This window comes from Panthera uncia, chromosome A2 (assembly GCF_023721935.1).
Source record: "Panthera uncia isolate 11264 chromosome A2, Puncia_PCG_1.0, whole genome shotgun sequence".
Lineage (NCBI taxonomy): Eukaryota > Metazoa > Chordata > Mammalia > Carnivora > Felidae > Panthera > Panthera uncia.
In genome coordinates, this window is record NC_064816.1 from 2,043,664 (window position 1) to 2,063,313 (window position 19,650).

General features: G+C 52.1%; 1 protein-coding gene across 2 annotated transcripts in view; it reads right to left on the reverse strand.

Moving 5' to 3' along the window:
- LOC125930511 (zinc finger protein 77-like) overlaps positions 1-3,163 on the reverse strand; it is a 58,025-nt gene extending 54,862 nt beyond the window's left edge. For both annotated transcript variants that reach the window (XR_007460169.1, XM_049642332.1), the window contains exon 1: positions 2,834-3,163. Coding sequence is in view for 1 of the 2 variants with exons in the window: in XM_049642332.1 (XP_049498289.1) it covers positions 2,834-2,836 (3 nt within the window). In the remaining variant the exon portion in view is untranslated. The remainder of the gene's footprint in view (positions 1-2,833) is intronic.
- Positions 3,164-19,650: the final 16,487 nt, after the last annotated feature.

The following is a 19,650-nucleotide window of genomic DNA, read 5'->3' on the forward strand; positions in this document are numbered from 1 at the left end:
CACATGACACCCCAGTGCACAGGGTGACACCCAGTCCCCCCATGAGCGCCAAGCTCTCCCTGCTGACACCGGTCCTCTGGGATGGAAGGAGGGGACCAGAGACCCCTGGGGACTGGACTCTGAGCTCCACACGCCCTGCACCTCCTCCTCTGGGGCCACAATTCTCACCAGAGAGGAAACCCTCCCAGTTTAGGATCTGACCCCTACACGCTCTGTGTTCATGACCCTTCCAATGGCATTTGACCCCGAGGAGCCTTCCCTCAGTCTGACCTGCACAGACTTCCTGTTTCCACAGATCCCACTTAACCCCACAACCCCTTGGACGATGCCAACACCGGTCCTCGGGAGACACCCCAGGGCGGCCCCAGCCCCTTCCCCACTGGTCCCCACTGATCCCGGGGGCTGGAGGCCACCTGCAGGCGAGCGAGACCCCACCACACCCTCCCTCGCCTCCCACCAGGCCCAGCTTTGGGGGTGGCCGGTCCCCAGCCCAGAGGAGGCCCCAGCTTCCAGCAACTTGGGTCACCCGAATGACACGGGGACCCCAAGCTGCTGTGTGGACAACCAGGTGCAGAATCACGGCTTCCACCCTGAGGTCAAGGTCACAGTGGGAGGGGCGGCTCCAGGGCACCTGTGTGGTTTCACAAGAATGGAAGCTGTTTATCCCTTTCAGAGAACAGGGACCTGGTACCGTTAGAATTGAACCCGTCTCAGTTCACAGAATTTGTGTGCGTCTCTGACACCGGCAATTCCCAGGGGACAGATCAGGAAGACAGTTTCCCACCTCTGGACCCTGCGTGGAACCGTCACCAGCATTTGGATGAATCCTCTGATCCATGACTCCACCCACCTGCATGAAGGTGTGGAGCCCCCTGCAGACCCCCCCCCCCAACCCTAATGGAGAAGGACAGTTCTGTCCTGAGACACTTTTCCCCACAGGATGCTCTCTGGATAAAGCCCCCAGTAACCCGAGTCAGCAGGGACAGAAACGACCTGACACATTTACCACCCTCTCCCCTGAAGGGGAAGAAAGGAGGCAGAAAGAACTCGCATTTTACACCTGCTCAATGCGAGGCTGGCAGAGGACAGAGCCATCAGTGCTGAGCTGGACAGGGACAGCACTCTTCACAGGTGACAGGTGACATGGAGACGCCTACCTGAGCCCTGTGCTCCCAGGAAAACCTCAGTGGAAGGGAAAGGCACTCCCTCCCCCACCCTGCTGGGGTCTGGAAAACAGCAGGCTGCACGAGGGCCCCTCCCCCGTCAGACCAGAAGACTGACAGGAAGTCCCCCTGGTTCACCCATGACAGGGCCACGCGCAGACCCCCCACACCCACACTTTGTGCCTCATCTGTGATCAGCTCAGCTGCTTGTCCCCGTGACCAAGGGGCACAAAATGCTGGCTGGTCCCACTTTGCTTTGGCTTCTCTCTTTCCTCCAGACCCCTGAACGTGGGCTTGATCTCAGCCTGAGCCACACACAGCCCCTCCTGGGGACAGGGGGACAGGCTGGCCTCAGGGAACCACCACATCAGCACCACACCTGCTCATGCCTGGTTTCTTTCCTCCTCTCCTTTTACACGACTCTTGAGACACTCGCAGGTCTTATACTCAGTGTCCTCCCTGTCGACGTAGCCCCTGTCCATAATGCAACAGCCCCCCCCCCCCCCCCCCCCCCCCGCCCAGCCCTTGCCCCTAATGCAACAGCCCCCCAACTCCCTGCCCAGCCCCTGCCTCTAGTGCAACAGTCCCCTCCCTCCCAGCCTTTGCAATCATTCTTCTCAATACCGGTCTCTCCTCCTCAATTCGGATTCTTCATTTGACACTGGTCTGACCAACTGTCGGCCACCGCCCCTTTCCTACCCAAAGTTTATCCAGGCCACTATCCTCCCCACAGGCCCCTGACATTGCCTCCCCATCGGCACCTGGTCAGAACAAGCCCTGAGTTGCCCACCTGAGCAAAGAAACCTCTGAGCACAGGGAGCCCGTTCCCGTCCAAACACCTTTCGGTCACTGCTCCTCATACAGAAAGCCTGTTTCTGAGTATTGGAGGTGCTGGGGGTGGGGGGTGGGGGGTGGGGGGAGTCTCCGAACCCAGCGTCCTCTGCAGCGGTCTTCGGAATGTTACAAACAAGACACCAGAGCCAAAATGGAGTCCCTCATACTAAGCTCCTGGTCACCAGACCAAGAGTTAACTTAATTGCAGTTTTGGCCTCTCCCAGAAATGGAATCTTAAACCAGTCAATCAGGAACAACCTGGTCAGCCCTGGTGAGGTCGCCGGGCTGCTAGACCCCTGCCCTCCCGGAAGGAAAGGTGACCTCCCACCACCCATCCACTTTTTGTCTAACAGAACTTCCTGTCCCCACTCCTCCCGCCTGTGAGCCCTTCATTTTGCGCAGCTCCTCCGAGCTCCCTTGTATCGGCGAGATGGCATGCTGCCCGATTCATGAATCATTGAATAAAGCCAATTACTCAGCTGAATTTTGTTTTTTAGCAAGAACAAAGTCTCCTTAACCAAGTATGGATTTGATTTTATCTGTCAGGTGGGGGGCGGGGGTCTTCCACCTCAGCCACCCCCACTTGCCCCCGAGCCCTTGATCGCCGGCGCTGGGGTCCTCCCACCCTCGCTTCGGACCCCCGCCCAAGGACGACCCGCGTGGGGACCGGGAAGAGGAGGAAAGGGCAGGACGCTGCAGCCCCACTCCCGGCCGAGGGCACAGGCTCGGATTAGGACCCCCAGGGGCGGTGCCACCTGGGCCGGGGGGCCCCCTCCAGCCGGTTCCGGCCGGTTCGAACCAGCCCCTCGGGGCTCCGCCCAAACCCGCGCACTCACCATCTCGCAGCCCGCTCCGGACTGTCCCGGCGTCCAGGCAAGCGGCTGTACGACACCGACCGCGACACCGAGCTAGACGCCGCGCGAGGCAGGTGCGCTCCGACGCAGGGCAGCAGGGCAGCGAGGGACTCGCCTCTGGAGCGTGCCCGCCCCCCGTCCTGATTGGACGGCGCTACGGGACCATGCGTCCTGATTGGTTCGTCTTCCGGACCCCGCCCCCTCAGAGACCGGGCCTGCGGTTGCCCACCCACAGTGCCTCCGCGCCTCCGCACCGCCCCTGCCCCGCCTGATTGGACAATCCTCCCAGATCCTGCCCCTTGCGTCCTGAGTGACAGGTCATTCGGACACACGTGTCTGGCCAGCGTGGGCTTAGAGCTGAGACCGCTCCCTGCGGTTGGACCTCCGGCGCCTGCAGCTCAGCCACCCATCCTGCCTGCGTCCTCCTCCTGGACCGTGAGATCCTGACTCAGTTTCCCTGCGGAGCGCCCCTTGTCGGGAGCTTGGACAGGAGGGGACAGACGGGAGGGGCTGGTGAGCCCTAGGGTCAAGGGTTGGCGCGGGGGCGAGGTGAAGAGCGGATCTGTGACTTTTGTTTAAGAACAAAGATCCTCCTGACGCCTGGGTGGCTCCGTGGATTCAACCTCCGACTTGGGCTCAGGTCATGATCTGGCTGTTCGTGAGTTCCAGTACCTTGTCGGGCTCAGTGTTGACAGCTCGGAGCCTGGAGCCTGCTTCAGATTCTGTGTCTGCCACTCTCTATCCCTACCTTGCTCAAGCTCTGTCTCTCTCTCTCAAAAATAAGCAAACATTTAAAATATATATATTAAAAAAGAACAAAGAGCCTCAACAGTAAGGGCAGAGCCAGGGTCCGTGGGTTTTGACCTGTGACCTTTCACGCTAGGAGGCCCCGCCTCCTCTCCCGTCCCCCACCTCTGGGACTTGAGGTCGGTCAACCTCACCCCTCAGCACAGCCACAGGGGTGGGATGTTGGCATTCTCAGACCTGCGTTTTACTCTTTTCAGCCAAAAAGCCCACAAGACTGTAAAGCAACCCAAAGCGTTTATTTGGGGTCTTAGGGATTACAATCCGGAGAGCCAGAGTCAAAATACAAAGCGTGCTCCAAAATGCTAACAAGGAGAGCAGGCTTATAAAGGCAAAAAATACAAGGTTACATAAGTTGTTTTGAAAGAATTATGATTGGTGCTGGCAGAGTTTAAACTGACTGTCTAATACACGATTGGCTACTTGGCTAACAGGCATTACATGATCTCTATTTCGGTCCCCAGTAGGAGGAAGTGTTCCAGGAGGAGGTGGAATTGCAATTGACAAAAGTCAAAAGTTCACGGTGTTCTGAAAATTGAAACAGGGGACGTGCGCAGTCCCTGCTTCCTGAATGTCCTTCCGACTGTATTTTGAGTGACTCTTTTAGGGCTATCTTCACTGAGTCGTCTTTCACACTCTGCAAGGAACTGTTTTTCAGATCTCTAGCGCATTTTGTAAAATTAAAGGCTACGATATCCTGAAGGCAATTGAATTCCTATTTTAACTGATTTAAAAGTAATAAAAGCTGAAAAAAATGAAATAAAAGCATCAAAAGCTGAAATAAATTTATGTTGGACCTGAAACACTAAATACATCAGCAGCATGTAATACGACTGCTCATTTCAAAAATACCCGCCCAGCGTTGGGTAGACAAGTGTAAACTCCAGCATCATCGACCCTGTTACTTACAAACATAATTATAAAAATTAATTTTCTCTGTTTTGCAAAAAGGTATTATTCACTTTCATAAAAATGAGTGTTCAGGGTGTTAAGAAATAAAATTCATCTCAGCACATCTGAATATGTAATTTGGCTTTATTTCACGATTCATGAATCAGACTACATCTCTTCTTACAAAGGAGCTCTGAGGAACCACACAAAATAGAAGCCTTTCTTCAGAAGAAGGGGATGGGGAAAAGAAGTTTCTAGCAAAGGCTGGATTGTTTCAGGCAAGGTCACCTTCCTTTGGTGGAAAGTGTGTGTATCAGGCAGGTTATCTCACTGGTGCTGACCAGCAATTCCAGACTGACCGGTGAAGTTCACGTTCCTCAAGAGAGGCCAAAACTGCAATTAGATAAGGTATTAAATCTCCTGGTGCTGATGTGGGACTTAGCACCAGTGACTCCATTTGAGATCTGCTGTTTCTTTTTTAAGAAGAGGAACATAGGGGCGCCTGGGTGGCTCAGTCGGTTAAGTGTCCGACTTCCACTCAGGTCATGATCTCGTGGTCCATGAGTTCGAGCCCCGCGTCGGGCTCTGTGCTGACAGCTCCGAGCCTGGACCCTGTTTCAGATTCTGTGCCTCCCTCTCTCTCTGACCCTCCCCCGTTCATGCTCTGTCTCTCTCGGTCTCAAAAATAAATAAACGTTAAAAAAATTTTTTTTTAAATAAAAAAAAGAAGAGGAACATACGGGCGCCTGGGTGGCTCAGTCGGTTAAGTGTCCAACCTCAGTTCGGGTCATGAGTTTGAGGTTCATGAGTTTGAGCCCCGCATCGGGCTCCCTGTTGTCAGCACAGAGCCTGCTTCGGATCCCCTGTCCTCCTCTCACTGCCCCTCCCCTGCTCTCTGTCTCAAAAATAAAGAAACATTAAACATTTTTTTTTTAAAGAAGAGGAACATATTTGAGAATAATTTCCTATGTAGAAAAGTGACTTCCAATTAAAAATAAATCCCTTTTGACTTACAAACTAAACATTTCTTTCTTGGTATGGATTAATAATAAATAAATGCCACATATAAAAAAATCCAGCCTGGGATTCAGAAATCCTTCGAAGACTCTCTGGTAGCATGTCCTTCAGCAACTCATTTCCTGTCCATCTGGTCAGTATTTATGCAAAAAGTAACAATTTCATATACCTATCTTGCTTTCTTTGTTACATAAAAAAGGAACATATTTATACGGCAATAGAATTTGATGTTTTGGTTCAATTAGAAATAAATCCCACGCAGGGCACCTGGGGGGCTCAGTGGATTAAGCGTCCAACTCTTGATCTCAGCTCAGGTCTTGATCTCTGGGTCACGAGTTCAGACCCCGTGTTAGTCTCCACCCTGGACACTGGGTTTATTTCCAAACTTTTGCTACTCAAATACCGCTCTCTGTTGGGAAAATATAACTGAAAACCAAACCTCCTGCCAACCCAGGAAACCCGTCACAAAGACTGAAGAGAAAGAGACCAGGAGAACGGTTTTATTTCTGAGTCAGCACTAAGCCAGAATGTGACCTGCATCTCGGGCAATCCTCTTGAGAACCTGGAAAGACAAAGAAATCTCTCCCCCTTACACAGCCAAGCACAGTCAAGCCATTCCATACACGTTCTCAGGATAAGTGATAACCAGTCCTCCCGTGGCCAATCCCAACAGCCTTTGTCATACAATCATGCATCCTCCACCCACCTGGTGACTCGGTGACCGTCCGTATTAGTTACTTGGCTTTGTGCAAAGGAAAAACAAGCTTCTCTTTATGACAGTCGGTAGTTTTGCAAGTGAGAGAAGCCCCCATGGAGAGACCGCTCTCTCTTTTGCTGATTGCATTTCAAAGTGAGCTCCCAGGAAAGAGTCCCGGTGGTAAAGCAGGCGAACGCTTTCCTTAGCTTTTACAGAGGTTTACGTACATTTCAAAGGAGAAGGGGTTTATAAACACAAGTTCTCTAAAGAAAATGCTCTAAGAAAAAAAGGAGGGAGCCATCTCTTTCCTCATTTTCAACAGGGAGAATGAAAGCTCTTACTCTCGGTTCCATTTGCCTGTAAACCAACTAAATTTCAAAGCACCGGGTATGAAAGGCTTGAGAACCTCTTCCAAACTAAGAGTGAAACCAAAGCTGGGGGATGGTCAGGGGCGCCTGGGTGACTCAGTCTGTTAAGCGTCTGACTCTGGCTCAGGTCATGATCTCTCAGGGTTCATGAGTTCCGTCTGTCTCTGTGCTGACAGCTCGGAGCCCGGAGCTGATTAGATTCTGTGTCTCCCTCTCTCTCTGCCCCTCCCCTGCTGACACTGCCTCTCTCTCTCTCTCTCTCTCTCTCTGTCTCCCAAAAATAAATAAACATTTAAAAAAAAAATGGGAGAGGGTCACATCATGTGGTAAAATAAATATTTGAAAACTGTGTATTATTTCATGCTTTAAAAATTATTTAGATTGGTATCGTGAAGTACACTGGACTGAGGAAAAAAACGCACTAAATGTTTTAATGTTAAGTTTAATCATTTTAACTAGGGCTGCCTGGGTAGTTCAGTCGGTTGAGCATCTTGACTCTTGATTTCGACTCAGGTCATGATCCCAGAGTCGTGGGATTGAGCCCCACTCAGGCTCTGCGCCGAGCGTGGAGCCTGCTTAGGATTCTCTGTCTCTCTCTGTCTCATTCTCTCTCTCTCTGTCCCTCTTCCCCACTCATGCTCTCTCTAAAATTAAATTAAAAACAATTTTAAGCAAAAAAGTATGTGAAGTTGAAGGAACAAATAATAAATGTGCTATAGCCTGGGCACCCACGTTCATGAACAAACTGGGCAGCTACTCATATCTTGGGGTGCCCACCACCTGACTCATCACCCTTCAGCCACTGGATAGAATCACTACCCTGAATTACGCCGCTGCTCTTCATCAATTCACCATCTATTATTTATGACTAAGCAGGGTTTGGTTTAATTCTGTCTCTTCTGGGGGCGCCTGGCTGGCTCAGTCATTAGAGCTGGCGACTCGTGATCTCAGGGTCGTGGGTTCAGGCCTGACGTTGGGCATAGAGCTTATTAAAAAAAAAAAAAAAAAAAAAAAAAAAAAAAAAATCAGTCCTGGCTGTTTTGGAATGTAGGTTTTATTATTGTTCAGGTCTGATGAGGCCAGCAGGTTAGGAGACGAAGGGCACTGAAAAGGCTGTTTGAGACACAATTGACATAGGACATTGTATTACCTAACATTTAATAGCCGTGTACCCCGAGAGACCATCACCACGCCGTCTGCTCACATCCGCCGCCACACAACGTTGTAATGGAAAGGTAATCTGTTACTCACAGCCCCGGAAGAGAGGGCATGCCACTCTGTGCCACGCAGGGCCACTCGGAGAAGAAACACCAAACGCCAGGAGGAGAGGGATAAAGGGGGAAATGTAGCCAAGTGTTTATTGTGGTTCCATTGGGCGGAAATAGCCGAGGCAGGGATGCAGGCTCGGGCCAGGCTAGCTTGAGTGCAGCTACTCTGGGGTGTAGAGGCTACCCCTTCCTGCTTGGTACCTGGCCCTGGGGTGATTAGGGCAGGGGGACAGTGGCCTGAGAGTGAAAGCCCCATAGAGGAGGGGACGGGGAGGTGGACTCTGAATTGGCTGATTTGCATATAAAAGGTGTGCTGTGGGCAAGCTGTTTCCTGTCTCTAGCGATTGGCAGCCTCTGTGGGGCCGTCCCTCCGGGGTCAGTGAGGCCCCAGATGTGACAGCATCAGAATACAAAAAAGGGGCACCGGTCACGATCTCATGGGTCATGAGTTGGAGCCCTGCATCAGGCTCTGCACTATCAGTGAGGAGCCTGCTCGGGATTCTCTCGCGCGCTCTTTTTCTGTCCCTTCCCCCTTCAAAGTAAATAAAGTTTTAGAAAACATAGAAAGCAAAAAGGCACCAATGATTGGTGAGGATGTGGAGAAATGGGGGGGTTCTTGTGCACGGCTGGTGGGAACAAAAACAGGGCAGCCGCTTTAGAAATGTTTGGTGGTGCCTCAAAAAGTTAAACATAGGGGCGCCTGGGTGGCTCAGTCGGTTAAGCGTCCGACTTCGGCTCAGGTCACGATCTCACTGTCCGTGGGTTCAAGCCCCGCGTCGGGCTCTGTGCTGACTGCTCAGAGCCTGGAGCCTGTTTCAGATTCTGTGTCTCCCTCTCTCTCTGACCCTCCCCTGTTCATGCTCTGTCTCAAAAATAAAATAAAATGTTAAAAAAAATTAAAAAAAAAAAGTTAAACATAAAATGACCATGTGACCCAGGAATTCCACTCATTGGTATATACCCACAGGATCTGGACACCGGTGTTCAAACAGATACTTGCACATCTGTGTTAATTGCAGTGTAATCCACAAGCTGAAGATCAATGGAGGGACAAACGCAGGGTCTCCCTCCACGCAGGCGCACGTCCACAGATGAACGTGTCCACCGCGCACGCGCACGTCCATCAGGTGCATCCACCGCGCACACGCACGTCCGCAGAGGCCCGTGTCCACCGCGCACGCGCACATACGCAGAGGAACGTGTCCACCGCGCATGCGCACATACGCAGAGGAACGTGTCCACCGCGCACGCGCACGTCCGCGGAGGACCGTGTCCACCGCGCACGCGCACGCGCACGTCCCTCAGCCAGAGCAGGAGCGAGGCGCCCACACCCGCCACCCCGCCGACCGGCCCCCGAAAACACGACGCTCAGAGATGGAACCAGACACAGAGGCCACACTGGCTGTGGGTCCAAGTGTGTGAAACGTCCAGAACAGGCCCATCCACGGTCAGGAAGGGGTTTCGTGGGGGCTGGAAAGGGGACAAAGGTGATGGCTGATAGGAACAGGGCTTCCTTTTGGTGTGATGGAATGTTCTGGAATTGATTGTGGCGATGGTTGTACGCACACCATGTGAATGTGCTAGAAACTACACGTTGAGTGGGTGGAATACATGATATGTGATTTGTAGCTTAATAAAGCAGTTATTTAAGGAACAAAATGAGTCGGTGCTTCTCTTAGTGCAATGTGGAAGTTTATTTCCTAGGATGGTGTGGTGTCGGGCCCCAGATTAGGGCTCAATATTATGTTCTGCCTTCATGCGGTAAAATCGGGCCTTGAATGGCCTGAGCACAAGTCCCCCAGCCCCCAACTCTGCTCCCACCGATAAAGGCCCCCAAAGCCCCCCTCCGGGGGGGCCTGCCATGGCTGTCACTTCCCCCCCCCCCCCGCAGCCTCGGAATCAGTCCAACAAGACAATCACATCCTCCCCCAGGACCAGGACCACCACCACCCCGCATCCCTGCAAAGCCTGCCTCCCGCAGCCCCTGTGCCTCACTCTGTCCCTGAGTGTGCCCCCTGAGTGGCCCTGCGTGGCCTGTGGTGTCCTGCTCCCCCAGGCTGTGAGCCATCTGATAAACCTCCCGGGGTCACATCTGCTCAGTGTTGCGTGTCACGTGTTGGTTGTCCCTGTAACCTTGAGGTGGGGGTCCCTCACTCACCAATGGGTCAGAGGGAGATGATTAAAACAGATAGTGTCTTGGGGTGTCTAGGTGGCTCAGTCAGTTGAACATCTGACTCTATTTCAACTCAGGTCATGGGCTCAGGGTGTGTGGGATCGAGCCCCAGGTCTGGCCCTGCGCTGACGGGGTGCAGCCTGTTTGGAATTCTCTCTGCCCCTCCCCTCCCCGAAATAAATCAACATTAAAAAAAAGAAAAGAAAAAACAGATGGTGTCTCACATGGCAAGGTATGTGATGTCTGTTTATTCCCTTGGACCAGCTGACTCTGTCCACAAGAATGGATGAGACGATTCTTGGTCACCACTGTGCCCTCGGCACAGAGTGGACTCAATGCACGAGAGGGAGAGAAAGTGGAAAACATTGTGGGGCGCCTGGTGGCTCAGTCAGTTAAGTGTCTGACTCCAGCTCAGGTCATGATCTTGTGGTTTACGGGTTCCAGCCCTGTGTCAGGCTCTGTGCTGACAGCTCGGAGCCTGGAGCCTGCTTCGGATTCTGTGTCTCCCTCTCTCTCTTTGTCCCTCCCCTGCCTGTGCATTCTCTCTCTCAAAAATAAATAAACATTAGGAAAAAAAAAAAAAAAACATGAATCTTGTCTTCCCTGGACTAAGGCCAAATTCTAAGCCATAAAGCATTTCCTAAAGTGACTCAAGATCACCAGAGGTTTGGTGAAGGATTTAACAATCGTTCTTCAAACTTACCAACCTGGTTTCTCAGACTGATATCAACTAGTCCACAAACGTGTTGGTGAGGGCCAGGCTGCACACAGGATGAGGCAGGCCCACCAGACACTCCCCGAAATGGATTTAAATATTTGAACTCCTAAATTGGGCGAACGTTGCTGGAAATCTCCAAGAAATGAAAGTAGCTTCTCCTAAGCCTGCTGATGGGAACAAAGCCCAGGCTTGCCCAGAACCTGCTCAAGATTATTACGAGCAACTCCAAATTGTCATCAAAGGGAATTCTGGCCTTTCCGTAGACACCGAGGCCAGCCGGGTAGTGTTCAAATCTATGTCTATTAAGGAGCTCAACTGGTATCTTTTTCTTTAGTTAAAAGGACCTCGGTGGGAAACTGTGTCCACTGCAGATTTCGTTAATCTGCAAACCAGCTTGCTTGCGCCATAGATGAGTCATCTAAGAATGCTAATTTCTTAATTCTCAACTCCAAAAGTCTAAACAAAATGAGTTATCTCCTAGTTTCTGCTGTTATCCTAGTATCTCCTATCCTGCTATTGCAAAGAGCCAAAGTCATTAAAGAAAAAAAAAAAAAGGTCACAAATGTAAGCACTCAGCAAACCTGCGTCCTGCCAGCTGGCCTTTCCAGAGTCCTTCCAATTCCCAAGTCCTCTCTGGTAAGCAGCTCAGAGAAACCACTCTCCACACTGGGAATGAATCTCTCTCTGTCCTTGTGGACCCTGGAACTACACTCATGGTGCCCAGCCCCCTGCTGTAATGCAGCCCCTGCCTGGAAGGACTAAAATAGTTCCGATAGCAGGGGGCCTCTAAAATATCGAAACAGGTTCCTGTCTGTCAGCCTATTCCTTTTGTCTATGTACTTTGAGAGATACTCTCTTCTCTCTCCTTCCTCCTCCTCTAGTCACGTATTAGGCTGAGATTTCTTAGAACAGGGTCATGACAGGGGCGCCTGGGTGGCTCAGTCGGTTAAGCGGCCGACTTCGGCTCAGGTCATGATCTCACGGTCCGTGAGTTCGAGCCCCGCATCGGGTTCTGTGCTGACAGCTCAGAGCCTGGAGCCTGTTTCAGATTCTGTGTCTCCCTCTCTCTGACCCTCCCCCGTTCATGCTCTGTCTCTCTCTGTCTCAAAAATAAATAAACGTTAAAAAAAAAAATTAAAAAAAAAAAAGAACAGGGTCATGACAGATTTCTTTCCTCCAAAAGGGGGACATAATTCTAAAATTTGACAGTACTGGGGCGCCTGGGTGGCTCAGTCGGTTGAGCGTCTGACCTCGGCTCAGGACATGATCTCACGGTCCGTGAGTTCGAGCCCCGTGTCGGGCTCTGTGCTGACAGCTCAGAGCCTGGAGCCTGTTTCCGATTCTGTGTCTGCTTGTGTCTCTGACCCTCCCCTGTTCATGCTCTGTCTCTCTCTGTCTCAAAAATAAATAAACATTAAAAAAAATTAAAATTTGACACTAGTAACCAGATTAACCAGGGGCATGAAATGATCCTTGAACATCTTTTATCTACGTCATCTCTGACACACTAGAGTGGCATCTGGGGACACTGATCATTTGTCTCGACTGGATCACCTGCCATCCTCTTTCTGAGCAAAATCCTCAATTGATATTGGCAGAAGCCACAGTGTACCTGCCATGAAGATTCATATAAATCCCTCAGAGCGCTGCCAGGAATTAATTCCCTTTAAATAAAGAAGCCCTTAAAGGCATCAAGCCCATAAAAGATTACAAGCCTGAGGCTTATGATCCCATCATACCTGCACCCGTCCGTGTAATACCCCCCTTTTACCTGTGAGAAAACCCAGTGCCCAGACGACGGAGGACTGTCCAGGACACGGTGATCACTGGCACCTGCTGTTCCCAACTCCCACACGCTGACATCCCTTCCCACTGAGAGCAAATTTTCAAGGAAATGAAACTGCACAGTGCATTTTTCGTATTGCAGTTTGTGCGGATGAACGCAGTTAACTCAGCTTGCATTTGAAAGGAACAGAAACACACCAGGGCACTCACGCCCAGGGCGGCACAGGCTTTCTTGCTTTTCTTGAATCTCAAAAGCTGGTCTGGATGATGGAAAACTGCTGCAGGCTCTGCTCTCTGATGATATGTAGATGGTTTCGGTCTCTGCTCCCCTTCTCAGACCTCTTCCCGGGAAGCCCGAATCCACCCGTTACACCTTTTGGCCTTGAAAGGACAAAATGATCGATACGTAGGGCGTCTGATCCGGGAATGAGCATGACACCTGGACCCACGTGAAACCCCTCGTGACTGCTGAGCACGGACACAGCACCTTCCGACTCCCCGTGCGAACGGACAGGAAGTGCCTCTCACTGAGTTTCCATGGTTTACTGATGGTTCCTATTTACACATTGAAAATGCTAGGGGCACCTGGGTGGCTCAGTTGGTTAAGCATCTGAGTTCAGCTCAGCTCAGGATCTCCCAGTTCATGAGTTCGAGCCCCGCCTTGGGTGAGCTCGAGCCCTGCTTCTCCCTCTCTCCCTCTTTCTCTGCCCCTCACTCACTCACTTGCAAGCAAGCAATAGATAGATAGATTGATAGATAGATGAAATGGCTCCCCTGTCCCAAATTTATTAGATGCCGTACTTGAACTGACTGCTCCGGCATTATGAAGGGTCCTGGTTCCAGATTTGACTCCCCGGAAGCCAACAGAAACCACCTCACTGACATTTCTAAAACACACACACAAAAATGAAACGCAGCTCAAGGAAACCAAGAGGCAAACTTCCGTCATAGTTCAAAGGGATGTTCTCCCAAATAATAACATGCAGAAATTGACCAGCGGTGCCCCCAAAATGGGCCCCAGAAATGCGAAAACATTATTGGAAATCTAATCACTGTGACTTCAATGAAGAGGGAGAACTTGGGGCACCTGGCGGGGGGCAGGGGGCTCAGTTGGTTAAGCGTCTGACTCTTCAGGTCACTGATCTCATGGTTCGTGAGTTCGAGCCCCACGTCGGGCTCTGCACTGACAGTATGGAGTCTGCTTGGGATTCTCTCTCCCCCTCTCTCTGCTCCTCCCCTGCTCATGCTCTGTCTGTCTCTCAAAATAAATAAATAAACTTAAAAAAAAAAAAAGTGGGAGAAGAACTCTGGATTGGACCAAAAACCAATCTGGCCCTACCAGACATGCAACAATATCCACTACTCACCATTGAACATGCAATAAACCACTGGCCCAAAACAACACGATATGTTCAATAACAAATACTAGTGGGGAAATATTAATAAAGCCACAGAAAGTGCCTGCTCCCTGGTCTTCCCCCCCCCCCCCCCCCCCCCCCCCCCCCACCCCGGGAAGCCTGTTAGCACAAACGGATTTCACACAGCTCCCTCCCTCGTGGACACGAATCCTCTCAGAGCCTGCACGCCCCACCGGAAGGCCAGCAACATCCCCATTTTGCAGATTAGAGACCAGCTCAGAGAGATCTGGCTGTTGGCCGGGCCAGGGTGGCAAATGAACTCACGAATGGGGTTCCGGAACCGCCTCCCCAGAAAACTACCTCCCCATCTCAGACACCAGCCGGCTGGTGCTCGGGGCCTTCATCCGGTCAGCCTCTGGCTTGACCACGCGGCATCCCCCATCATGTGATGAGATGGTGCCCACCAGCCGGCATCACCGGGACCGGGGGCTCACCAAGGCTCCAATCAGCAGCTGCCACCTGGCGAGGTCACAGCCGGCTCACTGCTGGGCTGATCGGCCCATGGCCCCTCTGGGAAGCGTGGTTTCTGGAGTCCTGTCTGAACCACTAACACCGATCAACGGCCATCAGCCGGGCACCAGCCTCTGCTCCTTCCCCATCCCAGGGAAGCAGGTTTAATGTGAAAGCCACTCCCCCTTGTAAACAGGGCACAGCCTCGGTAATGATTAGACACCACGGCGGAGCAGCGGTGACGAGGCCACGGGCGCGGGAGGGCTCGGTACCTTTTCCTAAAAAGCCGATGCAATTAGTCGGTTTCCACCACCAAAACAAAATACCAGGGGCAGAGCAGCTGAAACAACAGACACGTCCCGTCACGGCTCTGGAGGCTGGGAATCTGAGATCAAGGTGCGGGCAGGCCTGGTTTTCCGGAGGCTTCCCCCGGGGCTTGCAGTCACCCCTCTTGCCGTCTCTTCACGTGGTCCCCGTCTGTGCACGCGTGCCCGAGAGCCACGGCGTACCCTGATCTCTTTTTCTTACGAGGACACTGGCCAGACTGGATTACAGCCCACACCAACAGCCTCGCCTTAACCTTAATCACCTCCTCAAAGACCCTTTCTCCAAATAAGGCCGCTTTCTGAGGTCCCGGGGGTCACAGTTCAGCCAGTAAGTCCTGCAAAGGGGGAAACTGATTTTGACTCAAGATGGGGGGGGGGGGGGGGGGGTGGTGCTGGTAGGAGCGGCTGACACAGCCCAGCAGGGAAGTGTGAATCCAGGCTGTGCCTCCTGGGGCCTCAGGTGCTGCTGGGTGGGAAACTGGCAGGTAGATTTTCCCCATCTGAGAAATGGGTACAAGTCTCGGTCCTTTCTGGCAGCTGTAAGAGAATAAACAACAGACCCCGGGCTTGTAAACAACAGGCCTACCCCATGGTTCTGGGTGCGGGAAGTCCAAGATCAAGGCCCTGGTGGATTCGGTGTCTGGTGAGGGCCCAGTTCCTCGGTGCCCATCACATTGTGGCAGGAGGTGGGAGGGAGCCTTCCGGGGTCTCTCCTCAAGTGGTAGTCCCACTCCTGGGGGCGCCAGCTCCTGACGCCATCACACGGGGGGTTAAGTTTCAACATAAGGGTGTGGGGAGACACAGACATTCAGACCCCAGCAGATACTAAGCGTGGATGTAAAAGAACCAAAGCGGTGGAGTTCATTTTTTTTTTTTCAAATTTGAGGAGAAAAGAGAAGGCAATGGGGAAAAGCGATGGAGTTTAAAGTTGTACAAATACTGCACTGAAGGACCAGAGAGTAGAATAAATCTCATCCCAGGGCGCCTGGCGGGGGGCTCAGTCGGTTAAGCGTCCAACTTTGGCTCAGGTCATGATTCCACGGTTCGCGGGTTCGAGTCCTGCATGGGGCTCTGTCCTGACCGCTCAGAGCCTGGAGCCTGCTTCCGATTCTGTGTCTCCCCCTCTCTCTGCCCCTCCCCTGCATGTGTGCTCTCTCTCTCTCTCAAAAGTAAATATACATACATACATAAATAGGGAAGTGAGTTTCTCTGAGTTCTGTGTAAATTAACGAACCTAAGGAAGAGGCCGTGGCCCCAGCTGGTGTCTGAGGATTGCTTGGGCTTATGGGTGGGGGTCAGTCCCTTGCACACACGTGGGCATTGGGCCCAGGAACCCTCAATGAATGTGGAAATGTGGCCAGACGGGAGAACAAAGGGAAGAAGGGGGAGAACTCCAGCAAAAGCAGGAGGCCCCCCAGCCGCCCTCCCACAGCCGCCCCTGCCCTGCAGCCTCTGTTCCCCGAGACCTTCTCCTATCTCAGCTCTCGGGCCTGTTTGCAGTGAGGACAGTGGCTGCTGCCCAGTCCCTCCACAAGCAGGAGGCTTTGTCCCCCTCCTTCCCCAAAGGCTCACCCTCCCCGTTTGTGCTGCTCTCCTCGGGGTGCCCCCCACCCACCCAGAGGCCATCACCTACTTCCTCCCTGGTCTTTGTCACATGCCCTCCCCTGCCTCCCCCCGTCCCCCCCACCCGCCCTGACTCCCACCCTCAAACCTGCAACATCCAGGGTCCCAAAGTCCCGGACAGGGAGGACCCAGTGTTCTGTCCTCCAGGCACATCCTCACTGCCCGACCTTGTCCCCAGCTCCCAGGGGCCCTGCACCACCCTGGCGTCACCTGCAGGGGTTTCTGCTGCACTGTGTGAAATGTGTCCCCCAAAAAAGATCTGTTTGACCCGTGCTCGCCCCAGGTGGGTCTCAAACCCAAACCCTCGGCTGCCTCCGTTTCCCCTCCAGCTGTGCCGACCCCTCCTCCTGGCCCACACAGACCACGAGCGGCCCTGACCACTTCGGAGCGCCCCCTGGTGCGAGCCCACCCACCCAGCGGCTCCCCCGGGGTCCCGCCGCCCCCTCGATCCACGCGAGGAAGCGCTGACTTCGCTCAGGTCAATGAAGCCTTCGGGTCTGGGTGGCCGACACCGCTCGGAGGGGAACCAGGCGGCCCGAAGACTGGAGAACGCGCCTGCGAAACCTGTACGCTCATAAAGAACGTGTCCTGAAAATGCACCAAGAATCTTGAAAGCTCAACAATAAAATAAGAGCCCGATTAAAAATGGGCCACGGATCCGAAGAGACTCCTCGCCTCGCAGACAGATGCCCCATTTCGCGTGCGGTCGGGGGACGCGAGCTAAAGCCGCACACGCCTGTTAGAACGCCCCCACCCCCACCCGGGGACCCAGCGCGCACTCACCCCACTGGCGCCGTCGCAAAACGGGCCACAGCCACACTCGCTCGGGCCCCGGGGCGGCTTCTCACAAAACCGACCATAGGCTCAGGGAGCTTCCAGAACACAAGGACCTGCGCGTGGATGCGTGTGGCAGCTTTATTCCTAATTGAGGAAACCGGGAACAATCAAGATGTCTTTCTGGAGGGAAATGGATTCGCGGAGCGTGGGGCAATCGGACAAGGGGACGCTATCCGGCACTAAAGGGCAAGAAACTATCGCGCCGGGAAAGACATGGAGGAATCTTTTCTTTTTTTTTTTTTTTAATTTTTAAAAATGTTTATTTTTGAGAAAGAGACGCAGACAGAGCGTGAGCAGGGGAGGGGCAGAGAGAGAGGGAGACACAGAGTCCCAAGCAGGCCCCCAGGTGCTGAGCTGTCGGCCCAGAGCCAGAGGCAGGGCTCCAACCGGGGAAGGTGAGATCATGACCTGAGCCAAAGTCCAATGCTTGACGGACTGAGCCCCCCAGGCGGCCCTTGTTTTATTTTTTTTCATGTTTATTTATTTTGAGAGACAGAAGCCCAAGCAGGCTGCACGCTACCGGTGCAGAGCCTGATGCAGGGTTCGAGCCCACCATCCTGGGATCGTGACCTGAGCCGCGATCAAGAATCGGATGCTGAACTGCCTGAGCCACCCAGCCCCCACCCCCCACCCCGGGTAGATTTTATTTTTTTAGAAGTGGTTTTAGATTTACAGAAAATTTGAGCAGAAAGCAGTTTTCCCATATGCCCTACTTGGCCTTTCTTCTATTTATTAACATCTTGCATTCTTGCAACGTTTGTTATAGGGGATGAGCCAATATTGGTAGATTATTAATCAGAGTCCACAGTTGGCATTGGGGTTGATATTAGTGCTGTATGTACTCCATGGGTCTGGACAGATGTATAATCACATGTATCCGTCCTTGTGTCAGAGTAGCTTCACTGCCCCCCCCAAATCCCTGTCTCCCCCTGTTTGTGCATCCCCTCCTTCCCATGAACCCCCACAACCACCCATCTGTGTACTGTCCACAGCTTTGCCTTTTCCAGAACGTCATAGAGTTGGAATTATGTAGGACTTGCCTTTTGGGCTGGCTTCTTTCACTGAGGGAGATGCATTTAAGATCCCTCCATGTCTGGGGGCCCCTGGGTCTTTCTGTCTCTCAAAAACAAATAAACTTTAAAAAAAAAATTTTTTTTTAATCTAAAAAAATACCACGAGATATCACTTCACAGCCACTAGGATGGTTAGAATCAAAAAGACAGGCAGGAACAGTATCGGCAATGATGTGGAAAAATCAGAATCTTCATTCACTGTTCGTGGGAGTGTGAAACAGTATAGCTGCTGTGGAAAAGTCTGGTAGTTACTCAAATGATTAAACACAGAGTTTCCATATGACCCAGCAATTCTACTCCTAGGTATTGGTCACACACACACACACACACACACACACACAATTTATCTGAGTAAATTTTTTTAACGTTTACTTTATTTTGAGACAGAGAGTAAGCAGGGGAGGGGCAGAGAGAGGGAGACAGAATCCCAAGCAGACTCCACGCTGTCGGCACAAAGCCCGATGTGGAGCTCGAACTCACGAACCGTAAGATCGTGACCCAAGCCAAAATCAAGAATCGGACAACTAACCGACTGAGCCACCCAGGTGCCCGTCTGAGTACACTTTAAAGATCTCATTGGCTTGGGGCGCCTGGGTGGCTCAGTCGGTTAAGCATCGACTTCGGCTCAGGTCATGATCCCGCGGTCCGTGAGTTCGAGCCCCACGTCCGGCTCTGTGCTGACAGCTCGGAGCCTGGAGCCTGCTTCAGAGTCTGTGCCTCCCTCTCTCTCTGCCCTTTCCCCCTCTCAAAAATAAACGAACATTAAAAAATAAAAAAGGCCACAAATCATATTATTCTCTTCATACAAAATACCCAAAGAGAGACATGTATAGACAGAAAATACATCAGCGGTTGCTTAGGGCTGGGGTGGGAGATTAGGGAGACAGGGCAGTGGTAAAACGAAGGGTATGGACTTTTATTCCGTTTGGAGGTGATGAAAATATTCTAAAATTATGGCAACGGTTGTGCAGCTCGGTGGGTACTAAAGGCCATTGCCTTTTACACTTTCTCTTTCAGTAAAGTGATGCCAAAAAAAAAAAATGCACACTAAACTCTTTAAATAAAAATACAAGTTTTGGGAACGGCCACATGTAGCTACCACATGGGACAGCACACGCTGAAAGGAAAACCAGCACAGAAATCACAGCTCGTAGGGAACATGGAATTTCAAGAATTAATTCTGAGAAATGACGGAGGTGTGGGGGGGAGACCTGCATAAAAGTGACCGAAGAATCAAATCTTCTTGACAAAAGGGAGGTCTGTGAAACCTGGCCGGAGAGTCTTGCCACGGAAGGCAGCTTCTAAAAAGACAGAAGCCGGGGCACCGTGGGGGCTCAGCTGGTTGAGCATC